The 23,440-nt window shown below is 54.1% G+C and overlaps 1 protein-coding gene across 2 annotated transcripts in view; it reads right to left on the reverse strand.

Annotated features, from left to right (window-relative positions):
- Positions 1–23,440, reverse strand: part of TMEM132C (transmembrane protein 132C) — a 304,408-nt gene that overhangs the window by 6,356 nt on the left and 274,612 nt on the right. For both annotated transcript variants that reach the window (XM_047697855.1, XM_047697856.1), the window contains 4 exons: positions 19,673–19,816; positions 4,721–4,926; positions 3,014–3,287; positions 1,642–1,833 (listed from right to left, as the gene is read on the reverse strand). In XM_047697855.1, coding sequence (XP_047553811.1) covers positions 1,642–1,833; positions 3,014–3,287; positions 4,721–4,926; positions 19,673–19,816 — 816 coding nt within the window. The remainder of the gene's footprint in view (positions 1–1,641; positions 1,834–3,013; positions 3,288–4,720; positions 4,927–19,672; positions 19,817–23,440) is intronic.

Here is a 23,440-nt window from a genome sequence, read left to right on the forward strand (position 1 = left end):
TGGCCGAGTGGGAGACACACTCTACTGACTGTCCTCCATCCCCGGGAGCAGTTTCCGATTCCCTCTGGGGGCTCCCTTCACCACTCGAATTGAGTATTTGAGTATGAGTCTTCATGCCAGGCTCTGCTTCTGGGGGAATCGAAGGTGAGACAGGCAATACGGCTCAGTAATTTTGCTTCCCACCCTCGTCCCCTCTGTCCATGTCTATCGGCAAGACCCCCTTCTAATGCCCAGGCCGAATGCATGAGTGCCCGGGGACTCCTCACTCCACTTCTCTGTCCTGGCTTTCCTACAACAGATGAGGCACAGGGGAGGCATAGGCTGCTGCCCTCATGTTTACGGGTGTAAAAATCTTTCAGCTTTTGTATCTCAGAGTTGAAATGCCAAGAACAAGGTGCCAGCCTTTTGCACACCGAGGGCTGACATAAAACACAGTTCACACGGTCTGCGGGTTCATCTTGGTGGACTTTCCATCCTGAATTAATTTTTCTTCACAAACTCTAGATGGAGAAAGAACTTCACACAGAGCAAGCCCCCGAAAGGCAGACGATCCAAGTCAAGTCCCCCGAACCCTGCAGGCTTGCGAGCTCCGTCTCCATCAACCCTGCCGTGCGGCTGAGAGCAAGTCCCTCCGTTAGCTCGTTACAGTGAAGCCGGGCCACGGGAAAGCCAACGCATTTCCCCAAAGATGAGAAGTTCTGAATGACTTAAAATAACACTTGCCCAGAAATGATTTAGAGCTCCATCCTTTTGAGAATCACGTCTGCAAGTCGAATGAACTACATCCTTAGATCCCCCCTCCCCGAGGCCGTGCTGGGACCTCCAATTACCATGAGCCGATGAAGACGGATGGGAGACAGTGCCTGGGGACTGGGGCCTGCCCCACGCCAGCGAGGCTGCCGTGCCAATCCAACCCTAATGAATTACCCCTGCTTTGTCTCCCCACTCCTCTCCGCTCCCCTTACTTTGCTCTTTAGGAAGCAGAAAAGACCACGCCCCCAGGAGAGAGGAGAGGGAGGCCAGCCATGGGGGCCAACGTGGATGGGAACATGTTCCAGGTCCCTCCAGCTGATGTTCTGGAGCAAAGTCAGCGAGCAGCTGCATGATTTCTAGAATGACCCTGCCGTCATCTTTGGAGCCCGGGGCTATAGGCAGATCTCCTACATGATGCTCTGTTACGCGGCACAGTTGACGGAAAGATAGGGACCTCTGCCTGGATGCTCTGGGTGAGCCCAGGGGAGTCCCGTGAGCCTTTAAAAGCAGGAGATTTCTCGGCTGGCAGCAGAGAGGGGGTCAGAGATGAGAAGCATGAAAGGCCTCCGTGCACACTGCCGGCTTTGAAGATAATGTGGAGAAGGGAACGTGGGTGGCCTTAGGGAGCTCAGCAAGGGCCCCAGGGACAGCCAGCCAAGAAAGAGACACCTGTCACAGAACTGCAGAGAGAAGGACCAGCAGGGAGGCTGATGAGTCCCCAGAACACCCCAAGAAGAAACCCGCCGGCCAACGTTGTCCCGCGGACTTCCGCAGCCCCCATCGCTGTGTTCTGGAACATGGTTTGGCTCCTCTGACCCACTCCTCCCTCCTCCCACCCTCCTTGCCGAGTCCAGCCCAGCAACTTCCCTCCGGCCTCGGGGACCCTACCTGTTTGGGGGTCCGCAATAGCTCCTCAGCTGTGGCCACAGCGGTGATGGCCTTGCTGTTCTCTGTGCTGGGGTGGAGGGTGACCGACAGCCCGGCCACGAGCTGGATGGCCAAATCCGTCACTGACACCTTGTCATCTAACACGGTTACCGTCTTCTCTGCCAGGATAGAGTCGGACAGTGGGGACAACACCTGTGGGATTAACAGGACAGAATATTCCCAAATGTGGGAATCTCCCCCAGCGACACTTCCGCCTTGCCCCGGGCCTGGGTCCAGGATACAGGGCGAAGGGATCACACACCTTCTTCACTATAGATGCACCAGCCCATGCCATGCCGCTTTGCAAGAATCAGATAAAGCCACCCTTCCCCAAGACACTTTATCTCTGTCTGTTGGAAAATTGCAATAAATATTAAAATCCATTCCGCTTTAAAAGAAGATGTCCCCTCCCATTGAGATGCCGTGCTCTTGTACACCACACAACCTGGTTAACTGCACATGGCCATCCTGCTGACTGGGCTCACGAGGAGTCACACACAAATTGAATTTGTGCAACCTGAATCACATTCTAAATGAACTGTGGAACTAACTGGTGAGAGCTGAATTATAAATAATCTACTCCCCCCTCCTCAGACCCCCCCCCCCCCCCCCCCGCACAATGTATCCTCTGCTGAAACCTTACTTTTGGCTGCCTCTCATAAACCAAATGTCACCCTGGAGATCTCCAGGTGAAATGATGGAAACGCCCCATCGTTCCCACATATGGCTGTGGTCTCAGGATCCAGAATGATATCCCCAGAAGGTGCAGTCACGGGGGCACAACTTGAGGGTTTTCGGGAAAAACCATCTGACATGATCTGCCATCTGATCCGAGATCCCACCGTACTATGCATTTCCTTGAACAGAAGGTTAGTAGACTCTGAAGAGAGTTTGTTGGATGAGTCCACGACAGAAAGACTAGAAGCTTTAGGGGAAGAAGGGACGCAGCTTCCCAGGGCCCCGAGCAGGAGCAGCACAGAGGGAAGAGGGAGGTGGCTTCTAGGACATGTAGGAGGTAGAAATGTGGGCGGCGGGATGAAGTGAGGGGAGTCGGAGGCAGGATTGGGAGTGCTGGAAGGTGTCGGGAGTGGAGGATTCAGGAGGTGGGAGAGGGGACATGCGGGGTGCTAAGGCTGTATGGCCACCTCCTTCTCCATTTGGTTTGCAAGAAGATTGGGACTCCCAGAGCTGACCCAGGCTCACATTCTGGTGTCCCGAGGATGCCACTCTGGGGGCCAGGAATTGGGCACAGTGACCTGCCCTTCCTGCGAGCCTCCCCCAGTGCCTGGCAAGGTGTTTGTGGCTGAGCACACAGAAATCCTGGCCTCCCTACCTGGATGGTGGTCATCCCGACCTCCTGCCCGACCAGGACCCTGCTGTCCTGGAGGGTGGCCACGTGGGGTTCCTCCAGCTTCATGAAGTCTGCCACCAGGTGGGTGACGTCGACCTGCCAGTCAGGGCCCAGCATGTAGCTCAGCTGGCCCCACGGGCCGGCACCCTCGGCCACGAACTGGGTGAGGACGCCCACGGTGGCGTGCTGGTACTGCAGGGCACAGCCGCGGCCCCGCCGCTCCTCCTCGTCTTCATCCTCGCTCTCCCGTGTGGGCCTGCGGGGAGCCAGAAGAAGCTCTCAGGCCCTGGGAATGGATTCAGAGACATGCAGGAATCCCAAGCCAGACATGCAGGTGCCTGCCTCCGCCCCCAGGGGACAGCACCCTGGGCGGGAGCCTCAGGACCCCACAGGAACGCCAGGTCCATCACAAGCAGCGCGGAGGGTCGGACATCTCTTTCTTGGACATAGTCATTGACGAAAGACTTAAGAGCCAGCATTGACGAAGTCTACGCTGTCCAGAGAAGAAGTGGCAAACAGCCACGTGTGCCTGTTTCCAACTTAATTTAAGAGAGTAAGAACGAAATCGGGAAAGTTGAAGTTTCCTTGTCACAGAAGCTCTATGGCAAGTGGTTCACAACCACACGTGCTAGTGGCAGCGGACAACGTGGTTCTAGAACATTCCACCACCGCAGCAAGGTCTGGTGAGCAGAGCTGTGCCATGCTCTTGAGATGAGCCCGTCTAGGCTCTCCAGCTATGGGCTCTTCATCTCATAACCCTGTGAGGCAGAACTAGCTGTTGTTATGTTTTGGGGGTGTGTGTGGGGGGGTTAGGGACTGTGGGCAAGCTCACAGAGCTAGGAAGTCTCGGGTCTGCCGTCCCCAGGGACACAGCACACTCGTTCTCTTGCTCCCTCATGACCACATATCAGTCATGACCACATATCAGCTGTCCCTCCACAGTTGGGTCAGATTCTTTCAAGCTCTCCTTGGGGAGAGGGAGGCAGCTTCTTCCCGAACGCATGTTGGCTTGCCCCTTAAAATGAAGACCTCGTGTCTGGGAGACTCCAGGAAACAGCCCCGAGGGTTCACGACGGAAGATCCCAGGCAAGAGAGATAACGGATGTGACATCAACTCATTCGCTGACCGGGGGCGGGGGGCGGGGCACAGGACCGAGGAGACCAGACCCCAGATCCTACATGTGGCAATTCAGAGTCACACGGAATAAATTAGAGCCTTGTTTTGTTTGTTTTGATTTAAGAACAAATAGTAAGACCATGGTCCAGTATAAATGCCATCACATTTTATGCAGGAATCTCTATGCACAGAACTGATCAACTTACGGATATTCATAAAGCACAGAAAAAGAAATCACTGCTTCACTTTGAGAAAAGAACCCCAAACTCAAATCTCCCTGGGGGCTGAGGGGCTAGAAAAATGTATCACTTCTGTGGCTTCCTTCTGGGGGAGTCCTGGTCTACCAGACGCCCAAGTGCAGTGTGCAAATGGTCTGGGGTTGATGAGATCATACCCTGTTTAGACTCTTGCCTGGTTGGTTACTCTGGGCCTTGGTGAGGCTGGAGAGAATGTAGTTTCACGATCATACCAGCATCTACTATGTGCTGGGCCCTGTCCTGGCTCCGGCATAGGGTCAGTAAACAAAACCATTGAGATCATGGCCCTGGTGCATCTCCCCATCCCAGGCTTACCTCTTACTGGCCACAATGGGGACCCTCCAGCCTTTGATCTGGCTCAGCTCTGTGTCAGAGACCTCAATCTGCAGGGGCAGCCGGGGCACCCACACGGTGATATGCAGGGAGGCACTCAGATGCTGGTAGGTGAAGTTCACCACCGCATCCACCTTGCCCTTCATCTCCTTGCCATTGACAAAGATGTAATCACAGCGGTCAGACACCTGCAAAGACAGAAAGCGGGGTGGAGAAGTCCCCGGGCCCTGCAGACCACTCTTCTTCCATTTGTCTTTTTCTCCAGCAAAGCACACATGCTTAATTTAGGGTCCTCCCAAGGCAGAGACTGAGACAAGGATACTGTGCACCTGGTCTCCTTGGGAGATGGCCCCAGGGAAGAGGGGCTAAGGAGCAGACTGAGAGAGACAGAAAAAGAAGATAAGTCAATATAAAATAGATAGGTCAATAGAAAACTACATCTTTATTTTCTTTTACTTTCATTTTTGTCTTTTTTGCTATGGATCAGTTTCTCTGGAACCTCCTGAAAGCCTACAAAATTGTCCCCCTGAAGGATAAGAGGCAGGATATTATCTACCATGTGGTAGATATTATCTACTAGCCTCTATCTCTCAGTACCCCGTGTGTTAACCCCCTGGCACTTCCAGGCTGACACCCTAGCCCCATAGCATCCGAGAAGAACCTGGGATAGAAAACAGTAGTAGCTTGAGCTGGAGTGTGGTCCAGTCACAAAGCGAGCTGCAGCCGAGTCTGCCGTCTCAGGGGGCTCCAGAGGTGTCTGCTCCCCAGGCTGATGTCTGCTCATGAAATGAGCCACATCCCAAGCAACCTCCCAGGACCTGAAGGGCTTGTGCTACCTTCTTCCTCTGCAGCATGAGCACTGATCTCCTCTGATCATGCACAGTCCTGACAGTCTGAGATATCCAGGCCTCTGCATCTGGGGCTCCCTTTGCCTAAGAACACCCTTTCTTCCCTACTGGCCTGGCCAGGCACCTCCCCAGCCCCCGGGATCCTTTATATATTTGTATTATAACTGCTTAGCCTGTGAATAGCCACAGTGCATTAGTGACTACCAACCTATGTCCCCTCCTCCTGCAGTCCTCCCTTTGCTTTCCCCATTCCTACCACATCATTGCCTCAGGAGAGGGTTGAGACAGAGCACAAAGCAGGATAAACACATAGAAAATAAAATAAAAGTCTGCAAGCATTAAGATTTTGTGTTCCAAAGTCTAAACCCTTAGGGAGATGAATCTGTACACAGCCCTGTGGACATTCTCATGTGGGGAAAAAAAAAAAAAAAACCAACGACAACAGGAAGACACCTGTGTCCCCTAGGAGTGGGCTGGAAGAGGCACCATGGACAGGGGTGAGACCATATGCGAGGTAACTCTGGTAACAGATGCTCGTAGGGACTGTAAGCAGAACATCTGGAGACAGAGAGCATCCCCCCCCCATCCCAGGGCCTTGGCAATATTTACATCTTTTGAAAATTAGACTGGGATTATGTTCTGTAGCCCTAATGAATTGAAAACTGAGACTAGAAATCAACTAGTGTTTTCAAGAAATGACATGACTGTCTTGCATATTCAAGTTGATAAAATGTGGTTTACACTGGCCCCATGTGACCAGATCAACCACCAAACTATGAAATCCTTGAAGGAAAGAAGTACATCTTTTAAATCCTTGATCTCTTGGTTCCACACAGCAGATGCTCATAAAACAGGAGCTTAGCAGAGAGACCACTGAATGGACAGATGAATGAATGTATGTATGCACAGACGGATGGGTGGGTAGATGGATGGATGGATGGATGGATGGATGGATGGATGGATAGATGAATTGGTGAAGTATGTATATTTGGGTGTGTGGATGGGTGGGTGGTGGATAGATGGGTTCATGGATGGATGGATGAGTGGATGGATGGATGGGTGAGTGGGTGGATATATGGATGGGTAGATGGATAGATGGGTAGTTGGGTGGGTGGGTGGGTGTATGTATGTATGTATGGATGGATGGATGGATGGATGAGTGGATGGGTGGGCTGATGGTTGAGTGGACAGGTAGGTGGATGAACCAACAGGACCCTTTCTTCACGGAGATGCCTGCTTCAGGACAACCAAACAAGGATCTTGGGGTGAGGGGAGATGTGGTTAGAAACTGAGATATGACAGAGCCAAGAGCAATGGAAATACAAGATATTTATTAAAGGTTTCCAGAAAGTTCTCAAGCAGTGTTTCCTAACCTTTTGGGGGCCACTGACTCCTTCAAGAACACATGTCAAGCTAATTCTTGCTATGGGCATGCATATACATACAGTTTTGCATAACATTTTGGAGTTAATAAAGTCACACATGGAGTCCTCACATAGCACTTACCATACTAAGCCATAATTGCCAACTTGCTCATCTGTCTCTTGTCAGGACTGTGTACTCTAGAAGGAGCAGTGTCTCCTTCCGAGGGTCTGCAGACCCTGTTAAATCACATCAACGCTAAGCAGTGAACTCGTGTGATCACCCTTTCTTTTCTCAGCTTCTGGGAGCCATGGATGGCTACTCTGGGCCCAATTTTCATCTCCCACTCTTGCTTCTGTTTGGAAGGGCAGCTGGTGAGGGCTGGGCTGAGAGGATGTCCCCCATCTGCTGGGGACAGTGGCAGGGGCGGCTGGGAGGGGAACACAGGGAGGGATCTTTTCACTCATGGTCCAGAGTGGTTTAAAAATGTTTACCTACTGATTAAGGGCGGAAACCAATTTTAGCTGCTGTCCCAGACTTGCCATTAGCATGTAAACACTGCCCTGGATCTGGGCAGACATTAGCATAATAGCCGAGCAAGAGTTATATCAGTAATCACTTCTTTAATCAATGTTGTAATTTACAGACCATTGACTTCGCTCATTTATTACCTTCCTGAGCTGCGGTGGGAGGGAACCTGACCGCTCCAGAATATATAAATAATTAAGACGAACGCCAAGGGTATGACGTTGTGGTGCATGATAGAGCCATTGTCACCGCTATTCCTGTAGGTGTCATAAATGTCTGGGGGAAGTCTCGGGATACATTAATCATCTCCTAAGTGGCTGGAAGTGAGAACCACAATATCACAAAATGAGTTGGCTTATCTGCAAGATAGGAACCGAAAAACCCCACAGGACTCTCTTCAGTCCCTTGGCTTCGTTTCTGGGACGCTTTCTCGTCTTTCATGGTGGGCGGGCCGCCCACTGGGAAAGCTGCCTGCTGGCCTCTGCCCACTCGGACATTTAAACTCTCCTGTCCAAATGCACGGTGACCACTGACCCCACCACCAAGTCTGCTCTTAGGACTGGAGGGGCCAGGGTGGGTCTGGTGGAGCGGCACGTGGTCAGTGGACATCTTCTGTTGTCACTCGGGCCTTGGCGACTTCCTTATGACATCGCCCACCTCTTGCCCATGGGGAACCGCTTGGGGAGCACTGTCTGCGGGGAGGGCAAAGCCACCTGCTGGCCAACCATTGACATCCAGTACAACTTCTGCCTAAAACAGCAGCCAAGCAGGTTCCAAACTCAACATCCGAGAGGGCAGGTCAATACACAGACGGTTGGACCCACCCCCAGCGTCTGCGACTGAGCAGGTCTGGGGAGGGGGACCCACGACTGCATTTCTAACAAGGTCCCAGGTGACATGGATGCTCTAGGTCTGGGGACCACATGTGGAGACTCGCTCCTTGAAATAATGCAATCATCCCTCCTCCGTTTCCACGGAATCTTCCGTTTCCGGTCTTAGCGCATTCAGGCTGCTGGAACGGAGTGTGGCAGACTGGGTGCTTCCAGGATGGATGGCGGTTTCTCACATGTCCGGAGGCTGGAAGCCCCAGCAGAGGACGCCAACGGATCCCTCGTCTGGTGAGGACCCGTCCCACCTCACAGATGCCACCTCCTCGCTCTGTCCTCCCGCGGCGGAAGGGGTGAGCGAGCTCTCTGCGGACTCTGTTCTAAGGTCACTGATCCCACCCCACCCACGAGGGCCCCCACCCTCACAACCCGGTCACCTCCCCAGAGCCCCACCTCCTCACACCATCACATTGCAAGTTAGGGTCTCAACCCAGGAATCAGGGGAGGGCACAGAGACATCCAGTCCATAACACTTTCCTTCCATGACTACAATCGTTCCGTTACAATGCTTCCAACCACCTCTGTGCCAATGACTCCCAGAAGGCGACCTCCAGAACCCAGTGACCTAATGCCTTATTCAGCATCTCCCCCCGGATCTCTAATTAGCGTCTCAAACTTAATATGTTTGGAAATCAAACTCCTAGCATAGTTGTTTTGGTTTTGGTTTTTTGTGGGTTGGTTTTTGGGTTTGTTTCTTTGTTTTTTGTCACTTGGGAGCCTGAGGATGGAAATAGAAATTAAATTCAGACACAAAAAAGTCAGATTTACATTTCTTGTACTCCTGAGTTTGTGGCCTCGCTCTGTTCACACAAAATATCGCTCCATCTTGTGCGGCGGCAATGCCTTCTTCCAGAAGAACGTCTGCAAGGTGCTTTCCTCATTTCAGTCCTTTTCCAGAGCTGCAGGCGGCCATCATTTTCCCATTCTGGAGAAGAGGAAGCTGGGGAGCTGCGGCTCGTGGACGGGGGGCTGGCCTCAACAGCCTGAGACTGGGGCCTTGGAAGTCACCCTTGTGCTGCAGTGGGTGTTGGGGTCATCTCCGTTCCTGCCGGCAAGTGAGCGGGGAAAGGAAGGAGCTGAGAGGCCGCTGGCCGGAGAGTCTCGGAGGGATCACATCTGCTTCCTCTCCATAGGCTGCCCTTGCCGTCCGTCCCTTAGCGCATCCCAAACGAGCCCACTTGGACAGGCTGGATCGGTCCAAATCTGGGCCGGAAACAGACGCTACATGCGACCCGGAGGAGAGGGTGACAGAGGCACTCTGGACAAAGCTGTGGTCCCGACTCCGGGAAACTAGCAGGAGACAGCACCGCACGCCAGACAGACGGGGGGGGGGGGTGTTCAAGAGCATCCTCCAAAATCCACGTGCCCCAGAACCTCAGACCGGGAGCTGGTGTGGAAATAGGGTCTTTGCAGGTGTCATCAGCTGAAACGAGGTCATACCAGCTCGGAGGGGGCCAAAGAGGGCTCGTGTCTGCACAGGAAGAGAGGTGGATGTGGAGGCAAGCACCCAGGGGGTGATGTGGGGACATCGGTAGAGATGGAGAGGTGCTGCCACGCACCAGGGAACGGTGAGGACTGCGGCCGCCCGGAGCTGGCAGACCCAAGGCAGGGATCCTCCCCCAGCCCCCTGGAGGCTTCAGAGGGAGCAGGGCCCTGCGCACAGCCTGATTTCAGACGGCTGGCCTCCAGCCCTGGGGGAGAAGAGCCTCGCTTTAAGCGTGACCTTGGCGGAGGGTGCGGCTGCTGTCAACCACAGGCTTGCGGGAGGGGCCCAGAGGGATGAACATGCTGACGTCTCTCCCCCTCCCCGAGTCGGCCGGAGCCTCCCACGGCCTCAGCACGCAGGGAAACCAGGGACGGCTGCACCTGGCAAAGTGACCACAAAGGTCAGCCTCCCAGTGTTCCGGGAGGAGGTGGTACAGGGATCTGAAAGGGTGAATAGGAATTTCCGGCACAGAGACCGCTTCTCCACATTTTCCCATCTTCTTAATCAGGGGCTTTGTGTGAATCACAGAACTCTTTTTAACTCTGACAAAATCCTTCGGGGAGTACGAGCTCTTCCCTGATGCACGCCTGGGATCTCTCCCGAGCATCCTCCATGCACCCCCCCCTCGTGCCCTGTGTCCTTGCTGGTCCTCCCGCTGCAGGACTTTTGCATGTGCTGTTCCTGCTCCCTGAAGGCTCCTCCCCCATTTGCCTGAGCGATTTGTTCCTTGTCTCCTTTAGGTCTTCCACAGAGTGGCTCCCAACCAGGGGCCATTGTGTCCCCTAGGAGACATTTGACAATCCTTGGAGATCTTCTGGGTTGTCACCACTAGGGCAGGGGTTGTCATGGCTGGAAGACAGGTGACTGGTACCTAATGGTTGAGGCCAGAGCTGCTGTTCAACATCCTGCACCATACAGGACAGTTCCCAGCAAAGGTCAGCAGATCCCAAATGTCAGTGTGGCTGAGGCTGGGAAGTGCTGCCTTACCCTCATGTCCACTCCCCAGAGGCCCTGTCTCTGACATCTGTACGTGGATGGCAACTCCAGACCCCTCCCTAGCTTTATTCTTCTCGTTTTTCCTGTATTACTCTCTCATATGCTACGCATTTCAGCCATTTATTGTGGTTATTATTAGTGCTCTATTTCTAGAACATAAACTCTAGGATGACAAAGCTTTTTGATTCCTCTGTTCAATGTTTGTGATTTTTCAGTGCCTAAAATAGTACCTGGTGCTCAGGTATGGGGCTTACCACACCCCTCCTACTGGAGGGGACACTCGGGGCTACCTACGCCCCCCCACTGTGCACAGGTGCACACACACGCAGGTGCATGCATATACAGGTGCACACACACAGGTGCAGGCACAGGTGTACACACACAGGTGCAGACAGGTGCACAAACATGTATGCACATGGGACACGCAGGTGCATGCATTATAGGTACACACAGGCACATACACACATGTATGCACATAGGTGTACACACACAGGTGCACAGCACAGGTGCACACAGGCACAGGTGCACATACAGGTGCCCACACACACAGGTGTTCACACATACAGGTGCACACACAGGTGCCTGCATGCACAGGTGCCCACAAGGAGGCGGGCTTTCACGGGTGATTGCACACTCTGTAACAGCAACAGCAAACATTTGCTGACTGTTTACACTAAGCTAGGAGCCACTCTGACAGGTTCCCATGGATGATGTCACTGAACTCTCGCCATGAACACATGAGACAGAGCTGCCTTATCTTTCGAATCCTATCCATATTTCAAGTGAGGAATCGAAGGCACAGAGAGGTGATGTAACTCGCCCAACATCACACAGCAGGTAGTCAGTGAGCCACACAGGGAGTCGAACCCACACCTCGGCTCTCCATCCCGATGTCCACCAGCTCTGTGACAATGGACCTGTTTGGTTTTGATCCTTCCCTCTTTCCTACTGTGGGCGGACACTATTTCCCTTCCTGCTGATGTGGACCTGGCCCTGTGACGAGCTGGGCCAGGAGAATGTGAACGGAAGGGACAGCGGGCCGGTCCCAGCCAGGCTTTCGGGCGCCACGAGTGTTCGGGCAGGCCTTGTGCGCTCTGCCACGAGCGGCTTTCCCTGACGTCGCTGCTGTCCCTCCGCTGCCCCAGAACGAGACCCGTGGAGCCTGTCCTAGCCCCGCTGCACTGAGGGGTCCACTCGGCTGAGCCCGCAGACCGCTGGACGCCTTCTGTCTCTCCTCCTTGGGAAGCAGAGAGGCTGCTAGAGGGTTGGGAGGAAGAGAAGACGGGGCGCCCTGCTCCCAGGTTTAGGAAGGACACAGTGGATTCGGGAAAACCCCATGGAGTGCCTCTCATTCTAGAGCGGTGGCGTTCGTCTGGACCCAGCTTTGGGATTGGACCCCCGTCCTTTCTCAGTGGCCCGTTCCCCACGGCCCTTCCGGTCTGTGGTCTTCTCCCACGGTGCTCACGGGGAAGTGTCACGTTTCCAGGAGGCCGGGTTCCCTTGTCACTGAAGGTGTCACATGAGCTGTTCCAACTTCTCAAGGAGACAAGGACAGGGGACTGGCAGGGCCTGGGGCCAGCCAGCATTTCCGAGGCGAGGTCTGGGGGCCTCCCTCTTTTCCCTTCCTGTCCCTCACTGTGGAGGCCTAACGGGACTCCCACCGCTGCGGAAATCTTATCACCGATAACCTGCACTTTATCCCGCTGACCTTGAGGAATGCTGCTGAGACTGGGACACACCACGCAGTCTCGGCTCGGGAATCCTGTCCTCTCGGAGGTAGCTATGCTGGGCCAGGCCTGGCTGGGGAGGAGGGAGCATTTACACAGGGTCTGCTGTATACTAGATTCCGTGTTGAGTGTGCACAAACACTTTCCAGGCTAGGACACTGGGGCACAGAGAGGTTGAACAACCCGTCCAAGGTGCCACAGCTAGGTGCCCTCGGCCTTGGATGTGACAACCGTGGTTTTGCCCCAGAAAGGCTCTCTCTCTCTCTTCTTTTTTAATGGTCTTTCCCAGTGCAATTGGTGAAAAGTTATCTCTGTTCTTTCCCTTTGGAATTAAAAAGGACAATGGATTTAAAGACATTGCTTGCAGCCTGTGGTAACACGGTCTTCCTTCCCTGACGTCTCTGAGTCAAGGCGCTCGTGGACTAGAGTCTTAGTAAACCCAGTTTCTTCCCTTCTCTTTTCAGAAGTTGGTCTCATGCCGTCATGTATAGTAACTCATGTAACTTTGAGAGCAGAGTCACAGCTCTGTTCCCTGAGCACGTGGCCCACCATGGACGTTTAGGAGCAATGTAGTTTTCTGAAGGAAAAGAAAGGCTTCTGTGGTATTCTCTGAGACTTAACAGAGATATTTTCGATGTGTCTCAGTTGTTAGTGTTTAAGACGTCCGCCCCAATGCTTTGTGCACGTCCACAGCGTGAGAAGATCGCCGTGGTCCAGCTACGCAGTGTGCACGGGCCGCTGAAACGGTGACATGTCCCATCACAGGTGTGGACGTGTGTGTGCAGAGAAGGTGGAATTCAGTGTCTATCCTGGAGCAAACGCCCAGAGCTCAGCACGGCCCCTTCTGCTGTGCGCAGGCCCCAAGGCGGGGACCGGCCTGTTGCAGAGGAACAGGGCAGCTGGGGGATCCGTGTCCGGGAGCCGGCTGGGGCGTGTGGTACATGGAGACTACGGCAGCTCAGATCTGCCAGGAAGGTCAAATGAGAAATCCTGCAAATGCAGGAATTAGCCCAGTACCTGGTACACGGCGGGCGGGCAGGTCACGCTGGGCCGGGGAGGAGGCATCTGCGGAGGGTCGGGCAGACGGACCACCTTAGCCCCAGAAGTGTCTTTACAGAGGCTCTGGTTGTTCCTGCCTGGAGGAGGGACGTGGAAAGAAGTTTCCAGAGTGACAGCTTTGAACAGATCGGGCCTATCTCTCCAGGAGTTCATGCCGAGTCACCGACACCTCGTCCTGGGGAGCCGTCTGCCTCATTTTCCTCCGGTGATGTCACCTGAGATCCCAAAGTGCCGGGGACCAGGACAGAAGGCCCGGAGCAGTCTGGTGATGATGCGGCTGGGTGCCCCATGGCTTCTCTCTGAACTCCAGGCCTGGCAGAGCTACCCAGGGTGGGGGGTAGCCGCTCCCTGAACATGGGGCTGTCTCTCTGTCACTGGGGGTGAGGAGCAGAGGGTGTAATCGCAGGGGTGTCCAGGCAGCGAGCACGGAAACAGTCCAGCCACATGTTGGATGGGGGCATATCGGGAGGGGTGTCCTGGGCCCGGGGACCAGGCCCCCTGGCTGTGACACCCTTGTCTCCCCTCTGGGAGCTCGGGGGCCAGAGGAAGCTGGGTCCGAGTCTCAGGCAAGCCTGCTGTATTTATCTGGGTGTTTTCCTCTTCTGATTCAGGATCGCCCCACTCAAGCTGTCCACGCGCCAGGCGTCTGCTTCCTTGGCGATTACCCGCTGGTTTCAATAGCCAAACGCAGGGCCATGTCTTCCTGGGACAACCAGGGACACAGGCTTGCCGGGAGACTCCCAGAGAAGTCAGACTCCTCTGCTTCCTCCTGGCCGGTGGCTCCTCTGGGGCACGTCACTGCTCTGACTAATGTCACCAAGAAAAACCAAGGAAGGAAAGTGATTCACGGACCGGGCTGGAGTGGTGCTTTCTCCCGACCCAGGCCACATTAAGAAATGGGAGGAAGGTCCTGGGACAGGGAAAGGCCAGGTGGCAAGGAGTAAGGGTCTGGGAGGGGAGGAGTCCCATTCCAGGCACCTGTTCTCTCTCCTGGCCCAGCCCTTTTCAGTGTCCGCCCATCAGTGGGAGGAGCGCACGGAGCCCCGCCTCTGGCCTCAAGAGTAGGGTCACGGGACCACAACCGGGGCTGCGCATTCCCCTGGCGGCAGTGGCTGACTCGGGTGAACCCAGGAGCTACGCTGGTGCGGACGGAGTCTCGGGCGCTTTGCGGGCTGCACTAAAGGCATTTGTACATTTTTTCTGGGATGTTCTACATGTAAAAATGAGGTTGTGTAGCCACTTGCAGCCATCCCGGGACGGGATGACTTGTCTCAGAATTCAATCAGCACAAAAGAGACAGAAAGTCAAAAATGAAATATTGATTAGTTCCCGTGAGCCCCTGGGTCCAGCCATTGCTCTCGTGCGGGGAGCGTCCTCACTGGGCAGCGGAGACGTAGCAGGAAAGGACGGGGCTGGTGCCGGGCGCCCGGCCCCCTGCGGGCCAGGAAGGCTCTGTGCGCCTGGGTCTGCTTTCACTCCGTGGCTCCTGGGGAGGAAGGTGCTTCTCCCAGCGCCCTCGGGCCTGAGTGCGGGGCCGCTCTTCCCTCCCAGGGAAAGCCTGCCCCACTCTCCCCGGGGCCCAGGGGCACCACCCACAGTGGCCCGGCCTCACAGACAGACCCCCGGGGGCTGCTGCCCAGAACCCAGCTTCCCAAGGACTCAGAGCTTGTGGATCCAAAGCACCTCCAGCAGAGAAGTTGTTTCGGGCCCACGGGGGCAGCGCCCGGAGGAAACTGAGGCCCCTCCCCGAGCGAGAGGACAATGCCCCATCGTTGGCTACAGGACACGTCTTTTTTTCCAACGATGCTGGGGTGTGGACAGATGGGGACAGCCAACACTCCGTGGGGGTCACCAGGGCCCTGGGGCTGCTCAGTCAGGTCCCACATCCCCTCCCTGTTCCTGTTCCTGGAGACTTTGTCCCTGGGAAGCCGCTCTTCCTCCTGCTGGACGGACATCCACGCAGACGCTCCCGGAGCGCTCAGCCTGCCCCCCACTCACACTCGATGCTTGCAAACCCACACTCGGTGCTGAGCGCACCCCAGACCAGACTCTCGGCACCGGCGGCTTCCCTTCCCCAGACGCCCACCGCTCAAGGGCACACCCGGGGGTGCTGCAGGCGGACGAGGGAACAGGCAGAACAGTGTACATGCCGGGGCCTGTCTCGGCACAGGGGGACGGACCGTGCTTCTGTGTGCCTGATCATCCATGGGGAAAAAGGGACAGAAGGAGGGCGGGTAGGTCCACACTGACCCCCGGGGGCTGACGGATATGCAGGGGTGTGTGTGTGTGTGTGTAGATTTGACAGTTACAAAAATTGTGGTGAAGGAAGTTTGTGTTTCGTGATCTCATGTTTCAAAAATTATTTTTCTATATATGAATACGCATCGATGTGTCAAGAGATGTGTAAGAAACGCTCGCTGAGCTGCTTTAATAAGAGACCACATACTGCAGGATTCCATTTCTATGAAATGTCCAAAAAAGGCAAATCTATAGAGACGGAAAGTAGATTAGTGGTTGCCCAGGGCTAGGGGTGGGGACGGGGATTAACGGCAAATTGGGTGACAAAAATATTCTAAAACTGGGTCATGGCAATGGTTACCCAGCCCAGGAAGTTCACTAAGGTATCGCTGAACTATACCCACGAAGCGAGTTGCAATTCTAATTATTTTAGCAACATCGTGCGTAGCACATGGGCCCACAGCCCCCAGTGTCCCTCCCGGGGCTGTCGAGAGGGTGCCTGAGCGAACCGGGCTCAGAGCTAAGCCCTTCCCATGTGTGGGCTACTAGGTCAAGTCCTTTTTGTGATTGATGAAACTTGATAATCGCCGCAGTGGCCTTCTGGACTAGGGACTGTGACGGTCCCCACTTTCCGAAGGAGACCAGGCAGGGGAGAGGATGTATGAATTGCTCAAGACTACAGAGCTCAGGACGGCGAGGTTGCGAAGGCTTTAGAAGATTTCTCCATGGGTCTCTTGCACATCCTATAAGCAAAGCCTCTATTGCCTTTGTCTGAATGCTGTTTTTCAAGGATGTCCAACTAACGAGCAGCCTTGGAAGGCAGAGACAGGGTCCCCTTAAAGAGCACAGGGCAGGCATGCTTGTGGCCAAGCAGGACAGAGACACACTCTCTCCCTCTCTCTGGGGTGAAGGACAGGTGGGCTTTTTGCCTCAGTCCATGGGCTGCTCTGACTGGGTATCTTGGATGTTCCTGGCTCCCATGGTTCTGGAAGGTGGATGTCTCAGATCAAGGGGCCAGCATGGTCCGGTCTGTAGCCTGTTATTAAGGACTTGGGCCCCCAAAGCCCAGGGCTCTTCTCTCACAACCGAGCCTGCATGCACAGGTGTCCCTGGCGTGGCCCCTGGCATGACCCCGTGGGGAGAAGAACTCAGGCATCTAGGGCAGGAGACACAGAAACACTGGCCGCACTCCGTCCCCGACCAGGGGTCGCTTCTTCCAGCAGCAAACTGGGGCATCTTGTTTTGCCCACTTGTGGACACTTGAGGATGTCAGAGCCTTCGGCATCGTCTGTAGAACTCAGCTCGGTCCAAATCCAGACCCTCCTGCACCTGCCACAGGTTCCCTCCCTACCTCCTCCCCACGGCACCCCGAGCTGTGTCCCACTACCTCGGTAAGTATCGCTGACGTCATCAGACCCTGAACCACAGGCTGAGTCTGTGTCCTGGGGACGGAGTCCGAGTCTGCCCAGCCCGCTCCCACATCCCCCCCGGCTTCTGCTGACCTGGGATGACCCGTTGCTTTGTCAGCAGCCCGGGGCAGCGACTCCAAAGTCGTTCCAGGTGGCAATTTTTAGTTCGGATACATTTGTTTCTCTAAAGATACTGATCCCATTCCTGGAAACGCTAGTATATTCCTGGAAATACCAGGAATACTAGCTTTCTCTTTTCCTTTTCTCTAAAACGGTCGTAAGTAATGACTCCACGACAAACTCATTTAAGACGAGCTAAAGGTAGTTACGCCAACAACTACAGTGAAACTTGTTTCTGGGGATTTTGTCGGCTCACAGACTTTTTAACCCCTGTAGAGAAGTTGTCAGTGTGAACGTGTCCTTTCAAAGGGTCACACTTCCTTACCAGGGGTCCTGGCTCTTAGGGGAATTGTAGATTGTTCGTAAAGACCGAGGGTTGCCAAGGATGGGGTGTGTGACTGTGGCTGGGGCAGGGCAGGCTCCGGATCGAACCAACGGGCTCCTCCCCACCTTGGCCTCACCAGGAATGTGGGGTGATTCGGCCACAAGTGGGGTGATGGTCCAGCCAGAAAGAGAACAGGCTTTCCTCAGAGCACTGGTTCTCTAACATACAGACAGCCGCCCAACAAAGAATTACCAGGCACAAAATACCGCCAGAGCCGACATTACAAAATCCTGCCCCCGTGTTGAGATCTTTGTGTCCAGTGGAGGAGCCACTGGCCACGGCGGCCGGGGGGCCCTGGAGTAGAGTTGGGTCGGACACGTGCCCTATGTGCACATACGCAGTGGATTTGAAAGACTGGGTGCCAAAAAGTAACCAAATGCCGCATTCATCATTTTTATATCGATTGCATGGGAAATGATCATGGTTTTCATATGATGGGTTAAATACATGCACTTAAAACAATTAGCTTCACTGTCCTTCCTTTTCTGAGTGGGACCACTGGAGACACTGAAACCACGTGTGTGCCCCACGTGGCTTCTCTTGGACAGTGTGGCTCAGCACTTCATCCCCTCCCCCTCCTCCCGCAGGCCTCTCGGGTCTTCTGTAAGGCACTGTGGGTTTGGGACCGCCATTACTCATCAGTCACTCTCGGGGGAATTAGGAAAAAGCATCTCTTCCTTGAGATGCTGCCTACAATAGTCAGGAAGTGGTGAGAACATCCTGGTGTTGCTGGGGTCCCTTGCCGCCACCGGGAGGTTGTCACGACCCACAGCTTGCATGCCACACTCTGCCCAATGCTCTGAGAGTGATGGGCGGTCGGAGCCGAGTGGGGTTGCGGTCTGCAACCCTAACCCTAACCCCCGCACTCAGTGATTTGTTCTCTTTGACGACACATGCCGCTTTTAACCCCAGAGAAAAGACTCTGATGCTATGTGTCAGACCCCAGTTGAGGGAAAAAACCCATTATCCGCTTGCTTGCCTTGGACCTTTTATGTTTTCTTCTGGGTGTGTTTCCAGGACTACAAAACATATGGAGAAAGACCAGATGGTTCATTTCGGGCTTGGAACAGCCCTTGTGCTCTCTTATTCCTTGAACAAGCATTGTGGGCACATCACAGCGAATATTGGCGGGAAAGACCAAGAATTAGGGTCATTCCACCAAGAAACTTGGTCTCTAGGGCAGGGCTTTTCTAGGGAAATTTTTCCCTGGAAAGGCGAACGAATAGATGTGTTAGTTTTGTAAGTCATCAGGGGACCCTCCTGCAGTTATGCAAAAGCCATCACAGACAATACAGAAATAGGTTTGAATGGCCACATTCCAATAAAACTTTATTTACACAACAGAGGAGGGGGGCTGGATTCGACTCACCGTTCATGATCTGCCCTGTCAGTGGTTCCAACAACTGCCCATGGGCCCAACTCACATTGCAGATGTATTTTTTGCCCATGAATAAAAATTATAATTGGTTGTCCATGGGGGAACACAAGCGATCTTTACATAAAATCCAAATCTGTAGTTTCTTTTGAGAAGACAGCAATACTGACCCGGGTACTCCCAGCCACGACTAGCAGTAGCCGAGGACGGGCCGTCCTTCTAGCCCAGGGCGCATCTGGCTTACCACTGCCCCCCGGGCCATCACCTACTTGCTTCCTCTGCGTATTCAGGGTTTGAACCGCAGCTCAAAGCATACTCGATGAATACCGGGTTGGGAGTGATGCCGATACGGAACATCGAAATAGAAAAATTTAGTGGAGCGACTGAAAGTGTGGTGTACGTAAACCCACCAGCTGAACTGCTCATTTCTGGGCAGGGGGCGAACCTTCCCAGTGAATGAGGTGCTCAGCGGAAGTTCCCATCCGTCCAAGCAGGTGATCAGTGGGGCGCTTACCTTGATGACGTTCTCGTCTGTGGACTTGCACTCCACCGACTCCGAGATATCCGTCACGGCGCTGTTCTCCTCCACGGAGACCACCCTGATGGGCAGGGATACCATCTTCCCTGTGAGTATGGCGGTGTTCAGAATTTCCGTGTCCTGGCGGAGGAAGCAAACGTACCTGGGTCAAGGGAGCTAGTCAGTGCTCTGGGACACTAGCGGGAACCTTCCAAAGTGTTTGCCAGGTGGTCCTTGTCGAGAACCTGATGCCGTAGCCCTCCCCTTGGGCAAAGAAAGGCCATTCTTGGGGATCATTTTCCAAGAACATTTAACAATTTGGTTTTACTTAGGATCATCTTCTTAGGGACCCACTGCAATGGTTATCAGTTACTTTTTTCTTCCTTTGCCGAGACTGAGGGGAAGTGACGTTATCAGTCGGGTTTGGGTTGTAGGCAACAGAAAGGAACTCTGTCTAGTCTGAGCAAGGTGTGGCGGTCGTTTGAGTAACGCGCCTCCCCACCCCAAAGCCCGAGCTCTAATCTCTGGAACTGGAGAGTCTATTCTGTTATGTGATCTAAGGGCCTTTGCAGTTGTGATGAAGGGACGGATCTTGAGACGGGCAGACTGTCCTGGGCAATCTGAGGCAGACCCAACAGAATCATGAGAGTCCTTCATAGGAGGTGACCATGAGGGTCAGAGGAAGAGGGGACAAGGCGGGTAACGAGGCAGGGGCCAGGGGGATAAGATCACGACCTGGGAGATATGGGGGGCCCCCAGGGTCTAGAAAAGGACCAATCCTTGCCTACGGCCTCCAGGCAAGGAATCCAGCCCTTCTGACTCCTTGATTTTAGCTTTGTAAGACTCACTTCTGATTTCTGATGCCCAGAACTGTAATATAATAGGTTGGGATTCATCTGGTATGGAAGTAGGGAACTAACACCGGTTCTTATCAGCTGGGTCCTGGGCAGCTCCCAGGGTCGCAGGAAAAGTTGCAGCAGGCCTTGGAAAAGCAGGCCCCTGACGTGATTCCAGGACATTGAAAACTGGGAAGTCGGGGAGCGGAGTGAACGGCTTCAGCCATTTCTCTTCTGAGTCCCTCTGCTGAGGAGCTACATTCTGGGGGTGAGTGGGGGGGGAGGGCAGTCTGGTTGGTCTCGTGGGGGCTCAGTGCCCATCCCTTGTCCAGGGAAGGATGGCCTCCCTGTGACTCACGCTGACCCAGGAGAAAGGCCACTCTCGGAAGAAGAGGGAGTGAAGAGAGTCCTGGCCAGCAAACCAGAGCCGATGTCTGCTCCAAGATCAGTGAGTCAGTCACTTTTATCCCCCGATGCCCAGGATCGCTAGACCTTGGTGACGGACGCTGGACCGCCGGGTGCCATCTTTCATGCAGACTTTTATGCAAACCAAAGGCTCTTTCTCCACTGTCCGTGGGAGCCCTTTCCATCCCAGCTCTGGGGACTTCGGCTCATTCCGTTCACACCACGATCGTGCAATACAATTAGCATCGCGTCTCCCACCCAGGGAGGGATGTTCAAAGTGATAAGAGAGTCTCTTTTCTGTCTGGAAGCCCTTTGGTCGTTCTTCCCTTTAGGGCCAAATGAAGATTAAAAAAGAAAAAAAGAAAAAAAAAGTCTGTGGCTTTGGGACGTCTGTCCGCGCCTTTTACCTCTGGGTCAATTCATCCCAAAATCTGGCTCCAGAAACACCACTCCTCTTTGAAACTGGAGTTGTAAGGAAAGAGATTTCCTCATTTCTTTCTCCAGGGAAGCAACGGACCCAGAAATGACCCTTTGCATTAAACAGGTGCACATCTGAAGGAGTCATCAGTTAGGAGCAGAGTCCCAGCCTCTCTCTGAGGCTGCTGCCCACCCGCCGGTGGGGACATAGCCCTCTGCTGGGGCTTCTCCTGGGTCCGCAGGATTCCCAGAGCTGGGGCTGCAGCCTGGCGGCTCGCACACTGGCCATTCCCGATGCTAAGAATACCACGGAAATTCCCCAGTCCATTTTCAGGTTCATTACAGGTAATGCACTTGGAGCTCAGTCTTTACATTTTCTCTCTCAGAATGGTCTTTGGCTAATGGCTTCATTAAGCCAGCAAGCTCCCTCGTGGGTTAATTGTGATTAGGTTCCTAATGGTCATTGCAGGTACACACACGCACACACACTCCCCGCCCCCACCCGATAACACTTCCTGGCCCGAAACAGAATCGTGTCCAGATTCAGACTGGGTGGACATAGTAGCGGTCTCCCTGGCCACCCAAAATTCCAGGAGCAGAGAATTAACTGTCACAGAGATTCCAAATGGGTAGAGGAAGTGTTGGGGGGTCAGTGGCTCAGACTGAGTCGAGCGTCTCTGTTTGAACTGAGGATGTGGGGGCATAGGCCCTTGGGCTCGGCTGGAGAGGTGCTGGGGAGGAGTCACATGCTGAGTGTCCTCTGTGGGTCCCTCCAGATCCACTCTGCTCTGTGCTGTGTCCCACAAGGCTGACCCATGTGGACAAAACTACAGGCCCCCTGCCTTCTGGATTCTGGCCACCTTTGGAAGGTATGTTTCACGCACAGAGTCCGTGCGGCTGGCGGGAGCTACATGACTAATTCTGGCTGACACAGCATGGGTCACTGCTGGACAAGGACAGTTACCCACATTCCTCTAGGGACTTTTCCCGAGGCAGAGTGACCAGAAGTATTCCAGACGGCAGCTGCTGCGACAGCCTGGGGCTCTGAGCTATGAGCGGGGACCAGCCCTGGGGGTAGAGTCTGAGCAAGAAATAAGAACAGGGCACCTGGGGGGTCAGTCGGTTGAGTGTCTGACTCTTGGTGTTTGGCTCGGGCCCCCATCTCAGGGCCGCTGGGCTCTGTGCTCAGAAGGAAGTCTGTTGGAAATTCTCTCCCTCTGCTCCTCCCTACTCTACGTGTACTCTCTGTCTCTCAAATAAAGAAATTACACCCCCCTTTTATCAAAGAAGTAAGAGTAAATCTGGAGAACTTGGGCAAGTTTGTCACTGTCATACATCCTCCTTGCTCCCGACACGAAGGGAGACCATCTGATGAAACGGGAGGCACAGCCGGCGGGAGTAAGTTCAGTTGTGAACGTTTTTACTTCAGGCGTCTGGTTACTGCACCTATAACCACAAGGCCAGCATGCAAGGGCACGTTTTGATACTGGTTTTCGCCACCCATGCCCCCCCTTGATGAGCTGATGCTTGTTTTAGTGGTCTAGGTTAGACGTGGGATTTCTGGAGCTTGGGATCTGCGTGTGCTGCGGACTGAATCGTGCCTCTGATCCCAAATCCGTATACTGAAGCCTTAATCCTCAGTGTGACTGTATTTAAAAGTAGGAGGTATCTTGAAAGGGGTAATTAAGGTGCTGTGGGGCTGTAGGGTGACCCCAAGCCAGCAGGACTCATGTTCTTTTAAGAATAAGAAGTGACACCAGGGACGCAGTTGTCTGCAAGTCAAGGAGAGACCTCGGGAGAAACCAAGCCTGCCAACACCTAGATCTTGGACTTCCAGCCTCCGGAACCGTGAACCCTGTTGATGAAGCCCCAGCCTGGGGTCGTGTGTAGCCCTAGAAGCCAGTCCTATGCCTTAGCACAGCCCTGGACATTGAGTTACAAAGCGGGGCCAAGACTTGTCCTCTCCCGGGACCTTGAGAAGCAGTCTGTGCTATGATGAAGAAAGGGTAGAAATCGTGGGATTACAGAAGGCAACAGCAAACGCTGCGGAAGCAGGGAGAACAGAGAGAAACTCAGGCTTGGGCTGGACGCATCAGCCAGGTCTGGC

Source organism: Lutra lutra, chromosome 12 (genome assembly GCF_902655055.1).
Source record: "Lutra lutra chromosome 12, mLutLut1.2, whole genome shotgun sequence".
Taxonomy (NCBI): domain Eukaryota; kingdom Metazoa; phylum Chordata; class Mammalia; order Carnivora; family Mustelidae; genus Lutra; species Lutra lutra.